The sequence below is a fragment of the Clavelina lepadiformis genome, chromosome 8 (genome assembly GCF_947623445.1).
Source record: "Clavelina lepadiformis chromosome 8, kaClaLepa1.1, whole genome shotgun sequence".
NCBI lineage: Eukaryota > Metazoa > Chordata > Ascidiacea > Aplousobranchia > Clavelinidae > Clavelina > Clavelina lepadiformis.
In genome coordinates, this window is record NC_135247.1 from 16,569,921 (window position 1) to 16,590,621 (window position 20,701).

The 20,701-nt window shown below is 34.9% G+C and overlaps 1 protein-coding gene across 4 annotated transcripts; it reads right to left on the reverse strand.

The window, feature by feature from the left end:
• Positions 1-231: 231 nt before the first annotated feature.
• LOC143469294 (uncharacterized) lies at positions 232-16,906 on the reverse strand. Of its 4 annotated transcripts, none has more exons than XM_076966936.1 (31): positions 16,755-16,906; positions 15,515-15,681; positions 15,231-15,329; positions 14,997-15,128; positions 14,674-14,823; positions 14,365-14,463; positions 11,101-11,169; positions 10,837-10,923; positions 10,261-10,531; positions 9,988-10,073; positions 9,838-9,897; positions 9,653-9,719; positions 9,408-9,455; positions 9,216-9,329; positions 9,018-9,122; positions 8,700-8,841; positions 7,515-7,589; positions 7,314-7,412; positions 6,978-7,145; positions 6,524-6,756; positions 5,937-6,110; positions 5,676-5,804; positions 5,365-5,480; positions 5,005-5,154; positions 4,482-4,689; positions 4,240-4,321; positions 3,971-4,158; positions 3,487-3,697; positions 2,139-2,174; positions 1,409-1,998; positions 232-1,173 (listed from the first exon to the last, which is right to left on the reverse strand). In XM_076966936.1, exons 1-31 carry the CDS (start codon positions 16,808-16,810, stop codon positions 966-968), a joined length of 4,419 nt encoding a protein of 1,472 aa, XP_076823051.1. In that variant the 5' UTR covers positions 16,811-16,906; the 3' UTR covers positions 232-965. The 4 variants fall into 4 exon arrangements, with proteins under 4 accessions (XP_076823051.1, XP_076823052.1, XP_076823053.1 ...); XM_076966937.1 differs by having other exon boundaries at positions 9,216-9,317; positions 10,261-10,540; XM_076966938.1 differs by having other exon boundaries at positions 5,005-5,144; positions 5,367-5,480; positions 10,261-10,540.
• Positions 16,907-20,701: the final 3,795 nt, after the last annotated feature.

Consider the following 20,701-nt stretch of genomic DNA (forward strand, 5'->3'; position numbering starts at 1 on the left):
AACTTTTTTATTTAATGTTTATTTTCATCTTATGTTGAACTGCTGAGCCAGTTGCTTAAATTTCATTCAACGATACAGAGGCTTATTTTAGGGGCGTCCATGCTTTAATTTAAACGCTGCATGTTGGCTGTTTGCTTGTGGGGGATTTATCATGTGTTATCATATTTTATCTGTATTCGAAGTACTGCACGAATTACAAAGTCAGTTGTAACTTTTATGCAGACCTTATACCACCAAATCATTTAAGCTGTATAAAAAAAGGTTACATTTTAGAGGATAAATTTGTTCATGTGTGTTAAACACGTTTGAGAATCATTTTGTACGACTGCAAACTGCTTTCAAGTTATGCATAAAAATCAAACTATATTGATCGTCTCTGTTTATTCATTAAGTCTGGTAACAAAACTAGCAACAAGAACGTCTTTACAATATAAAAGATGTAGTTTAAAATGCTTCAGATTTTTGTTTCAACTGTGTAATTATCTACATTATTAAAAAAAGTGCGCAATTTGGGTGTCTAATAATCCAAGTGAAATAAACATTATTTTGGTCACAGTACATACATTATGCTTAAACAATATCAGCAACTTAATGAAATTAGAAATAAAAGTATAGAAATAATTGATATAAACTACAGTAAAATAAAACCTGAAAAAACTTGATAAAGATTTTGAAGACAATAACTAATGTGTGTGTGGCACAAATATACAATATTTTTCAAAATTTTAGTTAATCAATTAGGCACTACTTTAACTGAAAAAGAAAACTAATAATAAATATTTACAAAGTCATTCAGTTTAAAACTTCAAAAGAATACACAAGTTCAAAGTTTTCGCCATATATCTGATACACCACCATTATAGAAAATGAAAAAGAGCAGGAATTACAAAAACCCTTGCCCAGTGCAAGCGATTGTGCAGTTTCTCTTTGGCACATAAAGTAAAAATTTTCGAGAAGAACGCGCTTTACAAAGTGTCAGCAAGTAAGTGAGCTCGATATACGTCGTCACGCATCGACCTGTACATGGAGCGAGATTGAGCCCTCAAACGTTCTGCTGATCTTTCGGCTCGTTCAATAGAATCGTTCAGTTTCGAGTCTGTGATTGGAACATATGCTGATGTTCGGTTTAATCGTGACATTGACGATGACCTTTTTAAACCTGATAGGTGACTCCTATAATAAAAATTAACTTAATATTAAACGGCGCAATTGATTTCAAACACAATAACAAACTAGTGAATCAAGACGCTGACTGCTACGAAGAAAATACAAGTCTGAAGTTTGAAACTTCTTTGGAGACAAGAGTTAATAATAGTGCTACCAGCTGAGTTATGTAATGTTGTGGATAAATTTATTCTGTTACAGCAGTTAACACACAATTTATGTCGGAATCTACCGAGCAACTTACCTCCGCAAAGGTTGATCATCATCAGACTCAACAATATAAACATTTGCTTTCCTCATACTCCTCATGGGGCTACTGCTTCTCTTCGGTGAGATGTAAATTGATGCTTGAGGCTTGCTGGGTGTTATGTTAACTCGCTGGGGCGCGGGAACATACACACGACCAGTTGGTGCAACCGAGGATGGTTCAATATAGACTACATTGGACGGGGGGCCAATAATTGGAGTTGTGTGTACAACTGGGTACACTGTGGGTTGTGAGGGTGCAGTCATGACAGCGGGAACAGGGGAAGCTGCCCTAGTGTAAGTCCGTCCTGCAGGAGCTGTTGCCCAGGCAGGGGTGACATGGACTGGTGGGGCTACATAGGTCCAGTATCCACCTTTCCAACGATTACGATCCTGGGACCGAGATCTCCTTCGATCTGTGGTTTCGGCATTGGATCCATCGAGACTTCCTTCGCTCAAGTCACCTCTTCCTAAAGATCGTGATCTCCGTGACCTTCGACTCCTGGGTGATCCATCACGCTCGCCACGGGACGGTCTCGCGGTTGTGGCAGCATCGGTGGATTTGACGCTATGCACTTCAGAGCCTCTCTATTAAATTAAACAAAATCTAATAGTTGTATTTGTGTCTGTATTTTCCATTTCATATCAGCCGAAAAATTATTTACAAATTTACGGTCTTTCAAGCCAATAAATTTGTATGACTGAAGAAACAAAAAAATTTCACTCACCCTCCTTCCTTGCCTATGCAGTTCATCTTTTAACGCCTGAAAAAAAATTATAACATAAAGATCTAACAACAAATAATATTAAGTTTATTGGATAACCTTATTTGCTTGTGGGTAACCAGGAACACCCGCCAAAATAGGCCCGGGATTTGTTAACTGAAGTTACTGACATATTTTTGGGAAAAGTTCGCTGTTTTCTTAAACAAAAACATGGCGACACTCAAAAATATAACGAAAAGACGGAAAGACCTTGCTACGTATTCTCTGTACTCTGTTGTAAGAACGTGACTTGTATGAGCCCAAGTTTGGAACCACACTGAACTGCTCGTCACTGCAGGTACATTTTTTTCTGTTAATCTTTAGATCATTTGAACGATAACTGTCCGGTCCGCAAGGTGACAGTGTGGATGCCTCAAATGAAGCATCGGAACTATCACTTTCAGAATAGTTGTCTTCGCAAGGTGTCCAGTAATACAATGACATTCTTTGTTTAAATCATTCAGCTCAGATTAAGAAACTGCCTAGTTCACTGTGACAGAACTTACCTTCAAAAGTAGTTTGCATATTGGTTCAAATAAAACATAAAGAACTAATAAATACTAAACCCAATACTTCAAACGTATACCAGATTTTGGTGTAAGAATAATTTCTGTCTGTCCTTGTTACTAACACACTGCTTTGTAAAATAAAGCTTAAAACTAGTTTTCACAGCTTGTATTCTTTTTCTCATAATATACAACTTCAGGTCTTTGCAGGCCACCAATCCTATTGTGCATCTGTTCATTTTAAACTAAAAGTAACCTAGCAACCTGCCATTTAAGTAACGTCTTCAAGCAGCCAGCAGAGAACAATAACCTAAAGCTTGCTAAGATTAATATACCGGTTGTAAATGTTTGCCACGCCAATACTCTATGTCTATGTCAACAGAGTGGCTTACTACAATTTGGATAATGAATGGTTAACCTATGTTGACTTTGTAAAGGCCTTATATTCAGTCAGAGTGCTAAGGAGTTGGTGAGCGTAAATAGCATGTTGTGACAAGCCCACCCGTAAAGCCGAGCACACAAAGAAATAGGTTCTGGTCCAACAAAAAAATACCATGTGATTGTTTAGGTATCGAATGACAAGCACTTTGATTGGACAGGCAGTTTTCATGTTTGACAATTATCTACACAATGAATCAAACATAAGCTAAATGGAAAACATATCAATCTGCATACCATACCTTAAAAAGTAAAACCTACTATGGCATAATATCCTTGATTTATTACAGTACGCATCTGTCATACTGTGGCACTTGCAAAACCAATAACCTTTAAAAGGTGAAGTCTAAGTATAAGTTCATACACACCTTGATATCGCTGTGGATGGCTTTCAATGCTTCATTATCCGAGCTACTCATCTGAGCAGCATTTCGTTCTGACAGAGGAAATCTTGGAGTAGATGTGTAGATGGGTTGCATAGGTTCCTGGGCTTTACTAGCTTTTATTTCATCTCGCAAGCGCGATATTTCACCGCGGATCATATTAAGCGTACTGTCTTTGGTGGTACTTGCCACTGACCTATTAACGATGTATAAAACAAATATATTGAATATCAATATTTTCACCGTAAAACCATGCGATACATCAAACGTTACAAACCAAAACATTTAAAAAAACAGCGAAACATTACACAGTGAACCTTTTCTATTCTCACATTAATACAACAAAGGCCTATAGTTACGTATGGGGTAACGAATAAAATTTGACAACTACCAAAACAAGAGTTAAATTAACATTATCCAGAAAAATGTGATGTAACAAACAACAACATGGAGACAGGATCATGCAAACCTCTTTGAGCTGCCCCTTGATTTCAAACTGGCCCCAGATTTTGAACCTCTTGGATATGAAGAAGAAGGATGTTTTGTCTGAGCAGGAGGAGGAGGGGGAGAAGATGTGGAATAAGACCTGGATGCAGGGCGTAACATTTCTCTCACCGTTGATGTTGTGCTGATCTCATCAATCGAATCATCGACAGTCTGAGAGAAAAGTTATCGTAGTAGTTTAGGGCTGGGTTCTCATTTGTATTTACTTGACAATTAATAACTTTAACCCCCTACGTATGATGAGTCCGGTGCTCTGTATATTCCAACTTTATCGATGTAACTTGGTGTGCTGGGCTGCATAGGCTCTCTTGGACACCTAGTGAAAAACAAAACTATGTGAAGCAAGTTCTGCTTCCTAAATGTCAAACTATTTCAACCACTGGTTCATAAAAAGACGCAAGAAGCTAATTCCATAACTGCAATATTCACAGGAGAATCACATGACTGTAATTCTTAATTATTTCTTCATAACCAACCGATTGTCTGATCTCAAGGTCGACGATGATGCATGAGATGGCGTTCGTGATTTTCTTTGAGCTGCTTTAGGAGGGTTCACATTTGGTGGTTGGGTCACTTCCACTGCAGTAGGGGGTCGCGACACCAACTTGACCTTCGCAGGTTCCACAAGTGTTGCTGACTGTCGACTGCTTTCGGATCCAACAAATCCACTGTCTGTGCCTTTATCTATGAAATTGTGAAGTTACTGTGCAGTTAACTCAATGGATTTGGAACTTTGAATACATTACAACCTTTCCTATAATGCTCTACTTTGTCACTGTTACAGTATATTAAATGAAAGTTGGTATAATACATATCTTCAAAATAAACTGAGAAATAGTTTTCAAAGCATGGACAGCATAAATTCTATTGAAAATCTTGTATCAAAACTTAACTATAACAGGCTCCAAATGAACGTTTAAGCTTACGAACATCAGTGATCAACAAATAATAGGGCACATGTGCTTTCTATGATAGAAGAGCTTTTGTACACAAACTTACCAACGGTTCTGTTGCCTTTTTTCTCGTCACTTGATGTTGGTTTACGTTTCTCCTTTGACACTTTGCTTACCGGGCGTGGCAGCTTGCTCCTTGTAGGAGATGGGGAGGTAGAAGTCATGCTTTCATTCACACTGCTCATGCTGGTGCCAAACCCATAAAAGTGATTAAGATATTTTGTTAAGTTATTATTATTATTATTATTATTTTTAAGTACTAAACAACAATAATTTCACTTTTCAGGAATTAATTTTTCCTTGTCTTTTCAAATTTCAGTTTTACTTTCCATAAAATGGAACTCACAAAACTGCAAATGCCATGACACGTTGCCATTACAATTAGTTGAATCCTAAAATATGAAATACCTTGACCGATAACGTGGTCTTCTTGTGAAAGGTGGACTGCTATCCTTACCAGCTGAAGTATCATGCTGGGTAATGTTAGGTGTGTCCCTAGGAGTACCAGCATGTTGCAAATACCTGGAAAGATAACCGATTTATAGAAAATGCACACCGGTTTATCGAAACCCTGACTTAAACTACCGGTACCTATTTTCCCTGAACAGGTTATCATTCATGGTAAATCTTCAAATAAGCTTTAGTTCGTGCAACAGATTTTAATAGGAAACCACTTAGCAGGAAAAACAGAACAACGACCAGTCGGTTACAACACACCTGTTAGGTATTCTATGCTCGACTGTGCTTTCATCTGCAGTTCTACGTCCGTCTCCTTCATCTTGTGATGACATGTTTAGACTCGGAGCAGTCGTATGACCATCATCGGTGGGCACAGGACGATTGTATCTAAATCAAAAGCATTCAAGTTAAGAAAGCATTACTAAATTGCTTATGACATAATTTCCTACAACTGGTCTGTAAAGGATTGGATTTGCCACATACTAGAACTTATACAAGTATATAAAGTAAAATATATACTTGTGCAATAGCCTGTTAAATTGTTCATCAACATCATGTTTTGGAGAACTCTGCACTTGTTCTTGCTTTGGTGAAGGATGGCTCCTTGCACTGGTTTGAGCAGGAGAATAATTGAACTGGGGAAAGGTTTGGGTTGAAATATGCTCTCGAAGATTTCTTACCCTTTGTCCCAACCTACCAGTATAAAGGGAGTCAATTTTATGTAAAATTGCACATCGTGAAAATCATCGCAGTAACCACAGTCACGAAAACAAATTCCTTTTTAAAGGGAAATTTTTGCGTACTACACTAATGTGCTTCGTTTGGTGCTTGATATAGCATTAAACAATTCATAAAATATTACATGTATAACGTAATTTTATTGGGGGTAAAGTTGTTGCAAATTATAACTTATACGTAGAACGAATACACGAGGAAACATTTAGTCGGACATTTCGTTTGATACTACAACTATTTTCAGTGTACTAGACTAGAGAATCAATATTATGGTGAAGTTTATAACTATTGTAGTGTGAGGGAAAAAATAACTGTAAACTAAATAAGTTAAAAGTGTTAAAAAGAAGAAGTTTATTGACTTAATTCTCTACCCAAATATATCGGCTTCCATCACCCTGCCAGGATCAAACGGTTGATTGGGGTCAACACTGCCTCCAGTGGCAATAGATAACCTCCTCTGTTCAGCAGCGTGTTCGTCGATGGCTGTCAAATATTCACGTTCGAGATTTCTCAGTGACTCTTCTATCGTTTCCATTGCTTGCTGTCGTTCCCCAGGACTTAGGTCACTTTCTTTCAGTAAAGTCTCAAACGACTCAATTTTGTCCTGTTCATGGACACATTATCACATATATTGTATCGTATAGTATAAGCAATAAGCATGGCATATTGTCATTATTATACAGGACATTAAGCATAGAATAAATTAGTATTAGATCTCATGATAAATCAGTTAAGGTTTTGAAAGATATTTCATGTTGTCATGCAATTCATGACTGGATGGTTCATAAACTATGCAAAGAAATGTTGTCACTTGTCAGTAAATACCAGTAAATCTTTTGCTTGCAGCTGTAATGCCACTTTGTAAAATTCTTTAGTGGCAGCAACAGGCAGCTGCAAACTGCTCTCCACCAAAGTATCGGAACTAATTGAATGTCGAGAATCTTTCCTGTATGGTTGACTCCCATTATTGTACAACATTTCAGAAACTTCTCCCTTGAAAGTAGTTAAATAAATGGGGATAAAACGCTTGCAAGCAAGACCTTTTTTACATAGCTGATAAATAATTAAAATACTGTCAGACTTTAATCAGTGGATTCATACAAAAAAACTAAAATAAAAAATGCACCTAATTTTGCACCACTTTATATGATTTTTACTCACCTGATATGGTTGGTTGGGATGGCGAATAACTTCTGCCTCTTCAAATGGCAATGTTGGATCCTCTGGGTTGGGCCTTGGCATGGTAGCATATAAATTGATCTGTGTAATGGAAAACAATTCCTTACTGCGCCATTTAATCTTAAAAAAATTTCATTCAGAATAACGTGGCTTGCTGAAGCTTTAAATAAGCTGTTTACTTGCCTTGGCACCAACTCTTAAATGGTCGATTGTGTTTTCCGCCTCTGCATATTTCATTAGAAGTTCATCATAATTGTTCTAAAAACATTGCAATATTTAAAAACCATACAATAAAATGCAGTCTGAATATAGACTTAAGAGATTCTCATTCTGTTAAATCCACTAATAACAAGTACGGAATGCCGCCAGTAACGAATAGCTATGAATAAACTTTTAACTGATGGCCCTTTCTGTATGACAGCTTAAACATGCAAAATACATAAAATAATTTGCCAAAATATTTTGACTTTACAGTTTTCTGTTTACAGCCACAGTTGAAATATATCAAACACACAATATTTTTTACACCTTATTTTAATGTTGAAAAAACTTCCACAATTCATAAGATAGTTTTACTAACTCCTCGGCATAAACCTAAGTAAAGTACAACATTTTACATGTCGATTCCACTTCTGAGCAATATTATTATTATAGATTGTGCTTAACTCAGACTACCTTCAGCTCAAATGTAAAAGCTTTCCATTCCAAGTGAAAAGCTTGGAAAAACACGCCAGTCTGAGGTTATGATACTTATGAATAAAACTAATCCAACAACTATAGAGCATATAATTCATTCAATGTTTTGTTATGACAGCTAAGTGTTGTGCCTAAAAGTAAAAATCTTTCACTGCGCACAGAAACTTATGGTACCTTACAGCACTTCAACAGCATGCTGCTGCTTTAAAAGTATAAGTTGTTTGGGCTTGTACTTAAACACAAGCACATTATGTGGAACCATTCACATTACTAGCCACTGATCTCATGTTTTGGCAACAAAATTAGACAAAGGGATCACATTCCTCTGTGGGATGATGGTCAAACAAAATATGTCAATTAAGTGGCAACAGAGAGGGTGAGAATGTTTAAACATGCTGAAATGTGGCATGTTTGAGTGACAGAAAAAATTACAATGGATTTAAATTTCCATCAGTGTAAGTCATTTATACAATAAATTTGTCATGTACTTTTAAAAATCTAGAAAAAACAAAAAACACTGGCAATTGTTTATAAAGAAAAGTTTATTCAATTAAACCGTTCTAAAAATTAAAGCACCACATTTGGGAAAGCATGAAGTTGTAACAGATAAAAAATATTACAAGCCAGAGCGAATTTTGGCTTTCTGATGTTATTTTCTATGGGCAATATTACCTTCAATTCTTTCACAAATTCTTCATCTCGCTTTCGAGTTTTTGCTTCTTCTTTTAATTTGGACTTCAGCTCTGTACGAGATATGTCAGATCTAATGCTGAAATCATCACTGCTTTCTCTAGCAAGTGTGCTCCGTGATGGTCTGCAAAGTTTAGTAAAGTTGCAAGTATGGAGAAACGCATTGTTTAGACACAATTGCTTGCAGATATAAACAGACTGATAAATAAAAGAAAAAACTTGGTGCTGTTATACTGCAAAAGCACAAAAGCTTCCTCACTAAAAATGTTATTTTCAGTGATTAATACAACTATAATGAACCTTCCATGTGCAGCATTGTTGGCTCTGCGGGCTCGATTGGCAGCTGGCGACCTTCTTGTTCGCTGTGTTGTTGACTTATTTGGCATAACAATTTTGCTTTTTTCTCTGTATAAAGTTACAGAGTATAATAGGGCCACGTTAATAGGGATTATTTTAATACGTCAAGTAAAATTTCAAAGCAAATAGCTTGATCTTCACCTTGGCGACTGCGATGACTCACGAGAAGAAAGTTTAAGTTTTGTTTTTTGAGCTGGGACAGATTGAAAGCCAACACGAGTGTTTGAGGACCTTGGTGATTCCCTAAAAGAAAACCTACATTTGATTTCTCATACCAATTATCGCGCAGCTGACGATTTACCAAACATGTAACAACAATTTAACTTTTCCCACCTTGACTGCCTACTTGGTGGACTATTTCCTTGAGAAGTGCTGGGCTGCCTGAAAGATAAACAAGATATGTGATAGGAAGTTAATATTATTTAAAAATTTGTCATAAATAACAAGCTATTATAAGCATTACATATTTATTGATTTCGTAATGCATGTGGTAGTTGGTATCGCAAATCGTTTTAAGAAATCTACAAAATTAAAGCATTTTAAATGCAAATTAACAAAAATTTTGTCATGAATCATACTCTGGAAGACGTTTTCGTCTTGAATAAGTCAAAGAAGTATGAGGGGTTGCATCTGGCGTACTCTCATCTAATTACAACAAATGCTGTTTATAAAGTAACTGGATGCTTGATAACACAATTGAATAATTATTAAACAGTTTTACATATTCCATTATAAATGAGAATATAATGTGTGGTCAACATACAAGGCACATCATGTTCACTTTTAGTACTAAACTGATCATCACTGACGATTGCTGCTTGATCTAGAAAAAACATATTACAAATAGAAACAAGTGATCCATGCAAACACTAGCAATTTATACATTGCAATATTAGTATGGAAAATAACAAACCATTGTTATCTTCATTTTCCATATCTTGAAGCTGTTGCTGCAACAAAACTTCAAAGTCTTCTGTCGTTCCAAACGTAGCAACCAAACTAGTAGTAGAACAACAAAAAGAGTTAGCAAAAATGGGCAAGTCAAAATGAACGCTACGCACTTTCAGTCGAAGCACATTGTAATAATCATAATCGTGATTAGCGTTCACCAACATAACTACCATTAACATTAATTAATGAAAAGAAAACAAAAAACGTCATGCTACATCAGTAAGACATGTCTAACCTGTTTGGTTGATGTGTGTCCCCCACATCACTGCGATTAGTGGGAAGAACAAAGAGATCAACTGTCTCATCTCGAGCTCTGCCTTCATTTCTATCACTGCTTTCATGCTCGGAATTATCATCATGTTGAGACGTTTCACCTTGGTAGACGTTATTCAAACTCTCAGTGGTTGAGGCAGCACCGTGCGAATCAAAACTTGCTTCGGCACCAGTGTTGGTTTGCTCTCCCACAGTTGTATCGGCAACAGACGCTTGTACTTCAGTGTTGTTGTCTGCAAAAGCTATTTATGGTTATTAGTCGGCGCATTTGGTTAGAAATGCCAATTAAACTATTACAATTACTTTGTATGCAGAGTTCCACAAAAACTACTGCATTAACTTAAACAGCAAAAAATTGCTTGTGAGCTTGACACATAAATTTAACACGGTGTATAAAGTTTCTGGTTTATTTTGTTATATACAAATACATTACAAATTTCATATTACTACAGGCTTGTCACTGGATTGATACAAGCCTTAGAACAAAAGCTTTACTAGATGTCAAGCAAGTATTAACCATAAAGTTAGTAGCACTCACACTGCGTTGTGTCATCATCGCCTTCATCAGATTCTTGGACCATACTTCTGCCTACTTCAGGAGTAGCTCTAGTCCCATTAAGTAAACCTGCATAGTTTAATTCAAACATGAAAAAACATGTTTCTTGAGACAGAATTTACACTATGATTAGGAGACTATGAAATTTTCGTACAACATAAAAATATTAAGATTTATTTGTACACAATATAGTTGATTACACACAAAGGATACAGCAACTATCATAAATTATTATCAATCACAGACCTTCACTGGCATAACCCGTGTCATGATGATGAAAGCTATTCTGCATGCCTGCTTCGGCTATTTTCTGAGCTGCATTATTGAAAATAGTGTTAATAACCAACCAGCGTTAACCCATAAAGAGAAGTTGTTTGTAAGCCAGGTGAACTACTATGTTTCATTAACACTAACCATTTAGATTTAAAAACCAACTATTATTTTTACCATCTGACCAACAAATTACACTGGTCAACACGATTTTTGTTGCAGATTGTGTTTGGGTCTTTTTTACCTAATTTGGGGGCGCTGAATCCGAATCTGGCGTTATTTTGTTTCTATCACATCACGTTTTTGAGATAATATATAATTTATATATGTTCATTATAAAATAATACTGCAAATCAGAGACCGCCTTGAAATGTAGAAGTTGTTTTAATCAGAACTGCTGGAACGTTTAATCATGCAAAACACGAACACAAAACCTCGTGTTCAGTTAAAAAACATCACTAGAAATTGACCGTTGAACATTCAATGTAATGCCACAATCTTTAAGAACTCGAAAATTTTCGTTTTAATGGCTTTCGTTTGTGGGTAGTAGTGTAAATTTATCTCTTCAAATTCCAGCAGTAATCTGCCATCATGTGGCAATCCCATCGGCCCTGGTAGCGCTCTTCCATAACTCTAATATATTGGTGGAAGCGCTCACCTTGTTCTACCCAAGGTTTTCAGGAAAGTAATCTGAATGATTTTTCAGAAAATGTAGCTTTATGCTCATATTGCATTTCATCTCTTGCATGCTGGACAACATTTCTTTTACGAGGTCTCGATAGTTCTCTGCCTTTCTGTTGCCAAAGAAGTTACTAACAACTAAAGAAAAAGCATTCCATGCCCTTGCTTCTAATGTGTTCATTGATGCTGCAAAATTTGCATCTCTGAGCAACTGCCTTATTTGTGGGCCGTTAAAAACTCTTCACTAAGACTTCACTAAAACTATTTTTTTTCTTCACTAAGACTTGGGAAGGCTTGGCATATGTACTTAAAGCAATCTCCACTGTGACCAAGGGCTTTAACATACTGTTTCATTGCGCCAAGTTTGATGTGAAGTGGCAGCAGGATGATCTTCTTGGTATCCAGTAACGGGTTATGAATGATATTTTTTTCTCCAGGTGTTAAACTGCTCCTTTCTGGCCACTTATCTTTTATCCAATGCTCATCTTTGGCTCTGCTATCCCAGTAGCAGAGAAAACAAGGGTATTTGGTGTAACCACCTTGCTGTTCTAACAGAAAGTTCATCATTTTTATGTCTACACACAATCCCCAGCCATGATCACTGTACTTCAGTGTTTCCAGCACATTCTTAATGTTTTCATACGTCTCTTTGAGTGTCACAGAATGTCCTACTGGAATCGATGCATATTTATTTCCATTGTGAAGTAACACGCATTTCAGGCTTCGTTTTGAGCTGTCAATAAACAGTCTCCACTCATCTGGTTGATATTTGGCTATTCCTAATTGCAAAAGAAGACCTTCAATATCATGGCAATAAACCAAAGATCTTTTAGAAGAAAAATAGTTCAGAAATAGCTTTTCTCGATTCCCATAAAACGTGACAGATCATTCAAGCTGGAGAAGGTTTTTTTCCTGGAGCCGTGAAGCTAGCAGTTCTGAGGCCTGTTTGGAAAGATTTAAATCACGGATTAAATCGTTCAGTTCCGACTGATTGAACAATAAGGGTTGCTCAGAAAAGGAGCTCAAGGGTTGAAAATCTAAATCTGAAACTTCTTTATCAGTTTGTGAAGAATCAGAGGATAATCTAAGCTCTTCTTCACTACTTTCGGGCAGATGAGTAAAGGTAGGCACAGGTATTTCGTCACTGTGTGCAATAGGACGCAGAGCAGAGGCAAGATTTGGATATTGCAGCTTGTGCTTGTTCCTCTTGTTGTAACCTTTCACACTGACACGACAAAAGTAGCAATCATCGAGATGATTTTTTTGTTCTGGCCAGATCATTGGTATACCAAACTTCAGATGTTTGTCCTTGCCCTGAGACCAAGATCTCAAACTCTCCACGCAACTTCTGCATACTTTATGAGGGACCCAACTTTTATCTTGGTCCCCTAACTTCACCTTAAAGTAAGCGAAATAAGACCTTTTCACAAAATTGGTAATTTCATGTCGTTGAGAAGAGACAGTGAAGCAACCACAAATATAGCAAAAAATATTGGGGTCATTGGCGCATGTACGCTTTTTGACAGCTGACATAGTATTTAATACAATCCAAAATTACAACTCAATAACACAAACTGACTCCATAAAGTCAATGAAAGTATACTGCGAAAATTACACCCTGTCTTTCGTTTGGTTTCAAGTTAGTTTCAAGTTTCAAGTTCAGAGTAAGCAGAATTAGCACGATAAGCACATTAAGCATGATAAGCAGATTAAGCATGATAAGCACGATAAGCAGTTTGGTTCTTTGGATAATCAGACATCCTGTGTCTTTTAATGTTTCAAAACAAGCTTATATGACCACACATTTGGGTTATTTGCCAAAGCGCATAATTTTATTTTACCTTGTACAAACAATATTATGTTTATCGTTTACAATGTTTATGTTTTACTAAAGAGCAAGGTGCTGTCATAAAAAGCATTTATAAAGCCGATTAAGTCTGCAGGGCAGATGTATAAAGATAAAGATGGTAACTAAGTAATGAACTACCAAAGAAAAATGAATGCGTCCACATATATTTTCGAAATTCGAAAAGAGGTCCGTGATTGAAAAAGATTGAGAACCATTGGATTAAAGTTAACCGAAATCTCTGTCATTCAGTACTACAACAAAAACTTTCAGCCGAGGTTTCATCATAGGTGATTTCAATAACAATATTTGATCTGTTGCTGTTATACGCTCACCGTACTGTCGCTAATGAAAGTCAAAATTTGATCATTTTATGAAATTGGGGAAAATGCGCAGCGAAAAAACCTGACGTGATAGAGCAATTCTGAGCTCAGAATTGGATTCAGCAACCAAAATTTATCCTAAATCAATCATCAAAGTTCATGCAACTAAAAATTGTTTTGTTTTTGTAGACCAGTGTTATTAATATTATGATTATAACTATCGATTTGTCACATGATTAGAAAAACAGTTGCAAAAATATTTCAAAAATTATTCTATATATACTTGAAATGTGTGAAATAGGATAAAAAAATTAATAATAATTACTATTAAAATAAACTTCATGTAAATAACAATAATTGATAAAAAAATAAACATATCACATTCCCCACTTCCTTCTTGTTGAGATTGTGAGTTGCTTGATTGTCTTGAATCTGGTCTTTCATTGCTCATCTGCAGTCGTGTTGCTGACCTGTTGCTCCTACAACTCTCTGCAAGGCCAAAGGAAAATGGTGTTGTAAAACATTACAGTATTAATGAATATTAAAAAATAACAAACATTATATAGAAACTATTATAGCTTTATGTAGCAAAACTTTTTAAACCTTAGTTTTTTAATAATAAAAATTTGAAGCGGTTACAATTATAACTATTTTATTCATTGCGTGCATTACCAAAAATGTACCAAGATAGAGTGTTACCTCTGCTTACTCTTCCTGACAGAATTCTTTGTTCTAGATCCAAAGGAATATCGGAAAGGTTATCATCACTATCCTGAGCTGTGTTTGCCTGGATCAGACGTTCAATTTCTTCAAACTCAGTCAGTGATTCAGTTTCTTCTTGATGGGGACCTTGGAAACAAAAAAAAGCATAGCTTTATCACATAATTGCTTTCCTTTGATTATTTATTTCAGCTTTGTGTTTCCAAACATTGGTTAGTTAGCAATCTTCCAGCCAGAAATTTCATTTATTAATATTGTATCGTATTACCGAGTTTCTAAATGAGTTAAGCACACATGCTTACTTGATTTGACAGATTGTGTTGGACCACTGCGTTTTGTTTCACCATCACTTGCCTTAGAAAAATCCTCTGATGCTCCAGTGGCATCAGCAGTCAGTTCATCCAGTTTAAGATGCAAATCCGAAGTGACCACACCTAACACAAAATAACATCCCTGACTGCTCATACGATAAAAATTGCAGAATACGAAAGTAATTGGCACTCAAGTGTCACATTAAATCAAAAATAAAAAGATACCCAAAGAAGGTGCACTATTATCCAGTACAGCTTCAGAGTCAGATGTTGTCACACCGAGTATACCATCTTTTGAACCATGTGTTGCCGGCGATTCATTTTCTGTTTTTATCAATACATTCAGTTTTGATAAAAGTAGAATATATTACCAAGCACTAACCAGACTTAAATTGCAAGAAAACAACACAAATAGATATAAGTTGAGCATCATAATAGCAACCTGGAAGGAATTAAAAATAATAATACGGTGCTATACACAATTAATATTCTTAGAACACGCGCATTACGTGAGGTAGTTGAAACTTCAAAAATACGAGCACTCAGCTCATCATCTGTGAGGTGCATACTGGGATCTTCTACTGGTACCGAGTCTGAACTCTTGCTGCGTTCATCCCTATGAATAATTCCAAATTCATCCATCCCAACAGAATGGTCATCTTTTGTGGAACGCCGACTTTCCAAATAGAGTAATAATTTAATAAAGTAAACACAATAAAAAACAAGAAAAACAGTTGACATTTCTAGTATTTATATATATATTCATATACTTAACACTCTCATACACACAGCAGTTATATTTTGTAAGAAACCTTGGAATGTGATCACATCATAAAATGTGTTAACTTTACTATTTATAATTTGAGATATAATAACCAATCATCTGCAAGACTTTGTTTATGGAGACATAAGTACTGATAAAGTTTATTATAATTATATTTATATATATACAGTGACAGTTCCTAAACTGCAAGTTTAGTGAATCAACTAAATCGCTAATTGAGTTATCCAAAGTTGGAAAAATTGGCAACAAGTGATCGTGAAAACATGACTGGGATATAATACAAAGCATTTCAATTGAAGTGTGTTTTTATTAATTCCTTTTGAAGTGTAGTTTTCAAGTGTAATAACCTGTCTGTAGTCCTCCTACTGATCTATATGCTTGTATGCCTCCTATAGAAATATACGCTTTAACTGTTAATATTACACTTGTTTCTACTGTGAAATGTAACTTTGTACTTATTTAACTGTATACATGGCCATGATTTCAACTCCGGTTCTTAAATGTTATAAATTGGAGTAAGCAAGATAGGTGAAGAAGCATTATATAGATTATACAACCCAAAACTAATGGTTGACGTTTTTTAACTTATAAAATAGCAATATGTTAATGAAGCAAATTACCAGTGGTGTTTAGGGTACTATAAATAAATGATTTTTTTCACTAACTATGAACTGGAGACTATGAAAACACTTCATGTAAACCAAAATAACAAGGGTAAAAAAATGCTGAATTATAGTGAGTTGTTTACATGCATTTTAATTTATTGTTTCACTTTTGTTTAGTGATTACTTACTTTGTTACTTTATGTATCACTTTTTAATTTTGTTACAAATGATTTGCTGGAATTAGTAAAGATGCTTCAAGTTACACAAAACTTTGAATTAAGTGAACTCAGGCTAACAAGATTTCACTGTATATAAATAAATTATATATACTGTATATATTTATATATTATTTATAACTACCTTAGTTTCCTATGACCATTCCTACTCTGCCTTCGATTGGTTCCGTTAAGAGACATTTTAGCACAATCAAACGCAATTTATAATTTATACACAAAAAAATTCACATGATCTTTGTTTAGTTGTCTGCAAACACATCAATATTATATATATGTCATAATTTAAAGAAGTTACCAGCAAACAAAATCTTGCATAAATGTTAAGTTTAATGCATGGCTTCAAACAAAGCAAAAAAGCTTTGCTGCTCTCACAGAAAATATTTCCAGAAATGCAGACAATTCAGAATATTCTGATCAAAAACTGTCTTCTAATGTCTCGTGAATGTTGCCTAACATCAAAATACTGCAAAATAAAAAACAATTCCAATACATAATCCGATTCTCATGATATTGTGTAACAATATATTTCCAGAATCCACTTAAAGGCTCCAGGTCTCACACATTTATAATCATACAGCCATGACTAAAAACCTCCTTTGCAGCTAACGTCTTGATGTATAGTAACTTACAGGTCACTGGTCTATTATTGAAAGGTCAAATAATAACACCGAAGACAAAAGAAAACCAAACGAAGGGGCAAGTTACATTCTGTGTAGACATGAGATATCAAACCGACACTAATTAGTCAATAACATTCCTGGAAGAACAATGGATAGGACGAACAGATTTCTTGTTGGTGGAACGTGTAAAATGCCTATCATTAAACAATGATCTAACATATAAGTTGCCATCAATAATCAGAAAGAAAATGTGACTGGGTATTATATATATTTAATAATTAATCACTTCATTGTCATAACAGCAAAACAAGTTATTCATAATTCATATACTGCTATATAAACTTGTACTGTATTTATCTAGAGGAAAAACTTTTTTTAACACAGCATTGAATATATACATATATATACTTGTATATATGCCGGTGTATTTCCATGAGCGCTATGACAATCTTGATAAAATTTATTCAAATAGTTATTTCCACAAGGATAAATTTACAGACTACAGTAATATAATACTTGTGTTCATAGCTCATTATTTCAAATTTCAGCAGAAATAAGACAACTTAACAAAATTAGCTGGGTAAAATAAAACAGCTTTATAATTGTGATTTCAAAATCAGTTTCTTGCATAAAAACTAGTACAGGGTCCTATATTAAAAGTTAATAGTATGGACATAAAGAAAATGCCCAAAACATAGGATTTAAACTTTTTGTTTGACAATTCCTTAACTAAATATAAAAGAAAAATGTAAATATTGTATGAGTAAATAAAACTTTATTGTTATCTTGGTAACCACGGATATTGTGGTTTAAGAATAAAACTGTCGCACTTTCACGCATCACTGGACCATATACTAAACCCACAGATACACAAGATCTAAGACTTAATAATCGTGAAAAGGTCTTGTGAACACGTAGCATTTAATTTTTATTACAAGTGCAGTTAGTTAAATATGCAAAAGACATGTTTTATAAACTTAAAACTTTCTAACTACGTAGCAAAAAGTTTTGTTGCATACCATTAACAAGATGAGATATAAATACATTCACAGTCAAGTTTTGTTTCAACTCTGCCTACATATCTATCCCCACTTCCTTTTAAATATAGTTCAAGCACTTACTATTCATGTACGCACAAAACATATAAATACACCTTAGGAGATAGCTTTCAATGGGAACAATAGAAACCACTAGGAATGTAATACTTAGGCGTCATATCGAGACGCATTTCAACAAAAGTCTTGATTTCCTGATAAATCCTTTGTATGAGAGTGTTTTAGAAATATGTTAAAGTTCAATAATATAGTATCCAACGATATCATATAAAAATATGTTGAAAACTTGTGGGTAGGTGGTAGTTAAAACTGTAACATAGAAACACTTAATACAAAACACAAAAGAATATTTTAGAAATTTAAGACGTAGGGCCATGCCATTTTTTCGTTTTCAACCACTCATTAGTCATTAGTCTTTCATCTAGGGCTCGCGAGAGCTTTCGATGTACCATAGAAAACATTTCACTAAAATTTATTCATAATTATAATTTTATATTTCATGAGAGAACCATTTATAACAGGACCCCCTGGAAACATTATAGCCTACTTTTTCAATGTGATTATGACCGTTACAACTGTTTTATGCAGGAATCCTGTTCTTGATATTTCTGAGGTTAGGGTTATATTTGGTTCTAAAAATACAGTGCAGGCTACTTAAAATTTTTACAAAGAGAGGTTAAACGTCACTATGGTGAAAAAACGAACCTATTCAGCTTTTATTTTGCTATTGTGAATGCACAACAGCATTACATATGTTTAGCTGGAAATTTTGGAAGGGGATCGTTTGATTATATTGGGTTGCAAAATGGGTCGCTGTATGAAAAAGGTTGAAAACCACTGAACTAAAACAATGGTATCAAAAATTCAAAATAAGGAACTTAACAAGTGTTAAAGAAACTCCACACAAAACTTAATTGTTAATTCAGTCAAGATCCTTTAGTTCAAACACATTAGTATAAAACAAGCAGAATTAAGCTCATAGTACTTCATATCTAAAACATAAGAATAATAAATGTATAGGTATATACCGTACAAATATCGGCATGGGATCACTACCAGGGTATGTAGAGCACACCCTGGCACACAGAATTACTTGATAGCGCACCAAAAAGTTGGACAAAAATGACAACCACAATTGTGACATCTGTATATCATTGCAATTTTTTTTGTTACCATATTTTAATTACAGTAAAGAAACTTGCAATTTATCATGTGCTGTTTTAATTTTACCTAGCTTTCTTTGTGACTGTTGTTTGTGAGGAAACAGTGAGCAATCATGGCTTATCCAGATATATATCTTGTATTATATCAAAACTATTATGGTTATTTCTTTAAATTCCAAACAGCACCAGGCTATTAAGATGACATCACAGTCACTCAATAGTTGTAAAGGAATATGGAGGAATTATGATAATGACTTTACCTTTCACGGTTTCTTTTTTCGCATGTCCAGTTCATGAGCTCTAAGTCAGCAACTGAATTTTTTCTTTCTATACAAATAAATGGTGCTAGACGATGGTAGTTTGTACCATTTTTCATAATCACTTGCAACTGCATTAATATTATGCAAATTAGCAGTTTGCAGTGGGCAATCTGTCATATTTTTTAATAACATAAGGTCATTCATGTGCTTTCTTCTTCTTGTTTCTTCCTTCATGTAATTCCGATCCATATCATATATACTTAACGGCATGCTAAACCAAGGTCATGTCCTTTCATAATCAGCATCTTAAAAGTCGTGATCTCGTAAACTTTCTTAGCAGACACCAAAGTCAAATCTTAAAAAACTCTGGGCCTACTGATCACATATGCTATTACTAACCACCGTTTAATGTGGGTATCGATAAAACGTATGTCATACATAGCTACTTTATAAAAGGTGAGGTAAATTCTGGTTCTTCAAGAGGGCAACTTTCCGTCGTTCATAGTCAAGACCTATCAACCATTCAACATGGACGTCGTTAACTTTTTAACTTTATAGTAGAACTATGCCTGAAACTAATTTTGGTTAGTTGTTAGAAGAAATCTTATTGGGCAAACTCAATTGACAGGTCTCCAACAGCCTATGATGAAACCAAATGAAAGGGGTTTACATAAACGCCCAAACTATACATGATGCAAAATAAATGTGCGATTGCAACACAGACACATCACATCTCAAATTTGCGTGAAATACTGCATTGTGTATTTTCTACATTTTACTTTAAATATTTTGTGACATTTTATAAAGCTTTCATCATAATAGTCTGAATTTTCCAAAATTCAGTGCTTATATATAGCCTGTAAAATTACATATAGCATGTCTAATGTTGCTAAAAATAGGAGCCAAAGACAGAAACCAAGCTGGCTGTACCAGCAGAATTGTAATGATGCTAGTCAGTGACTCGAGTTTGATT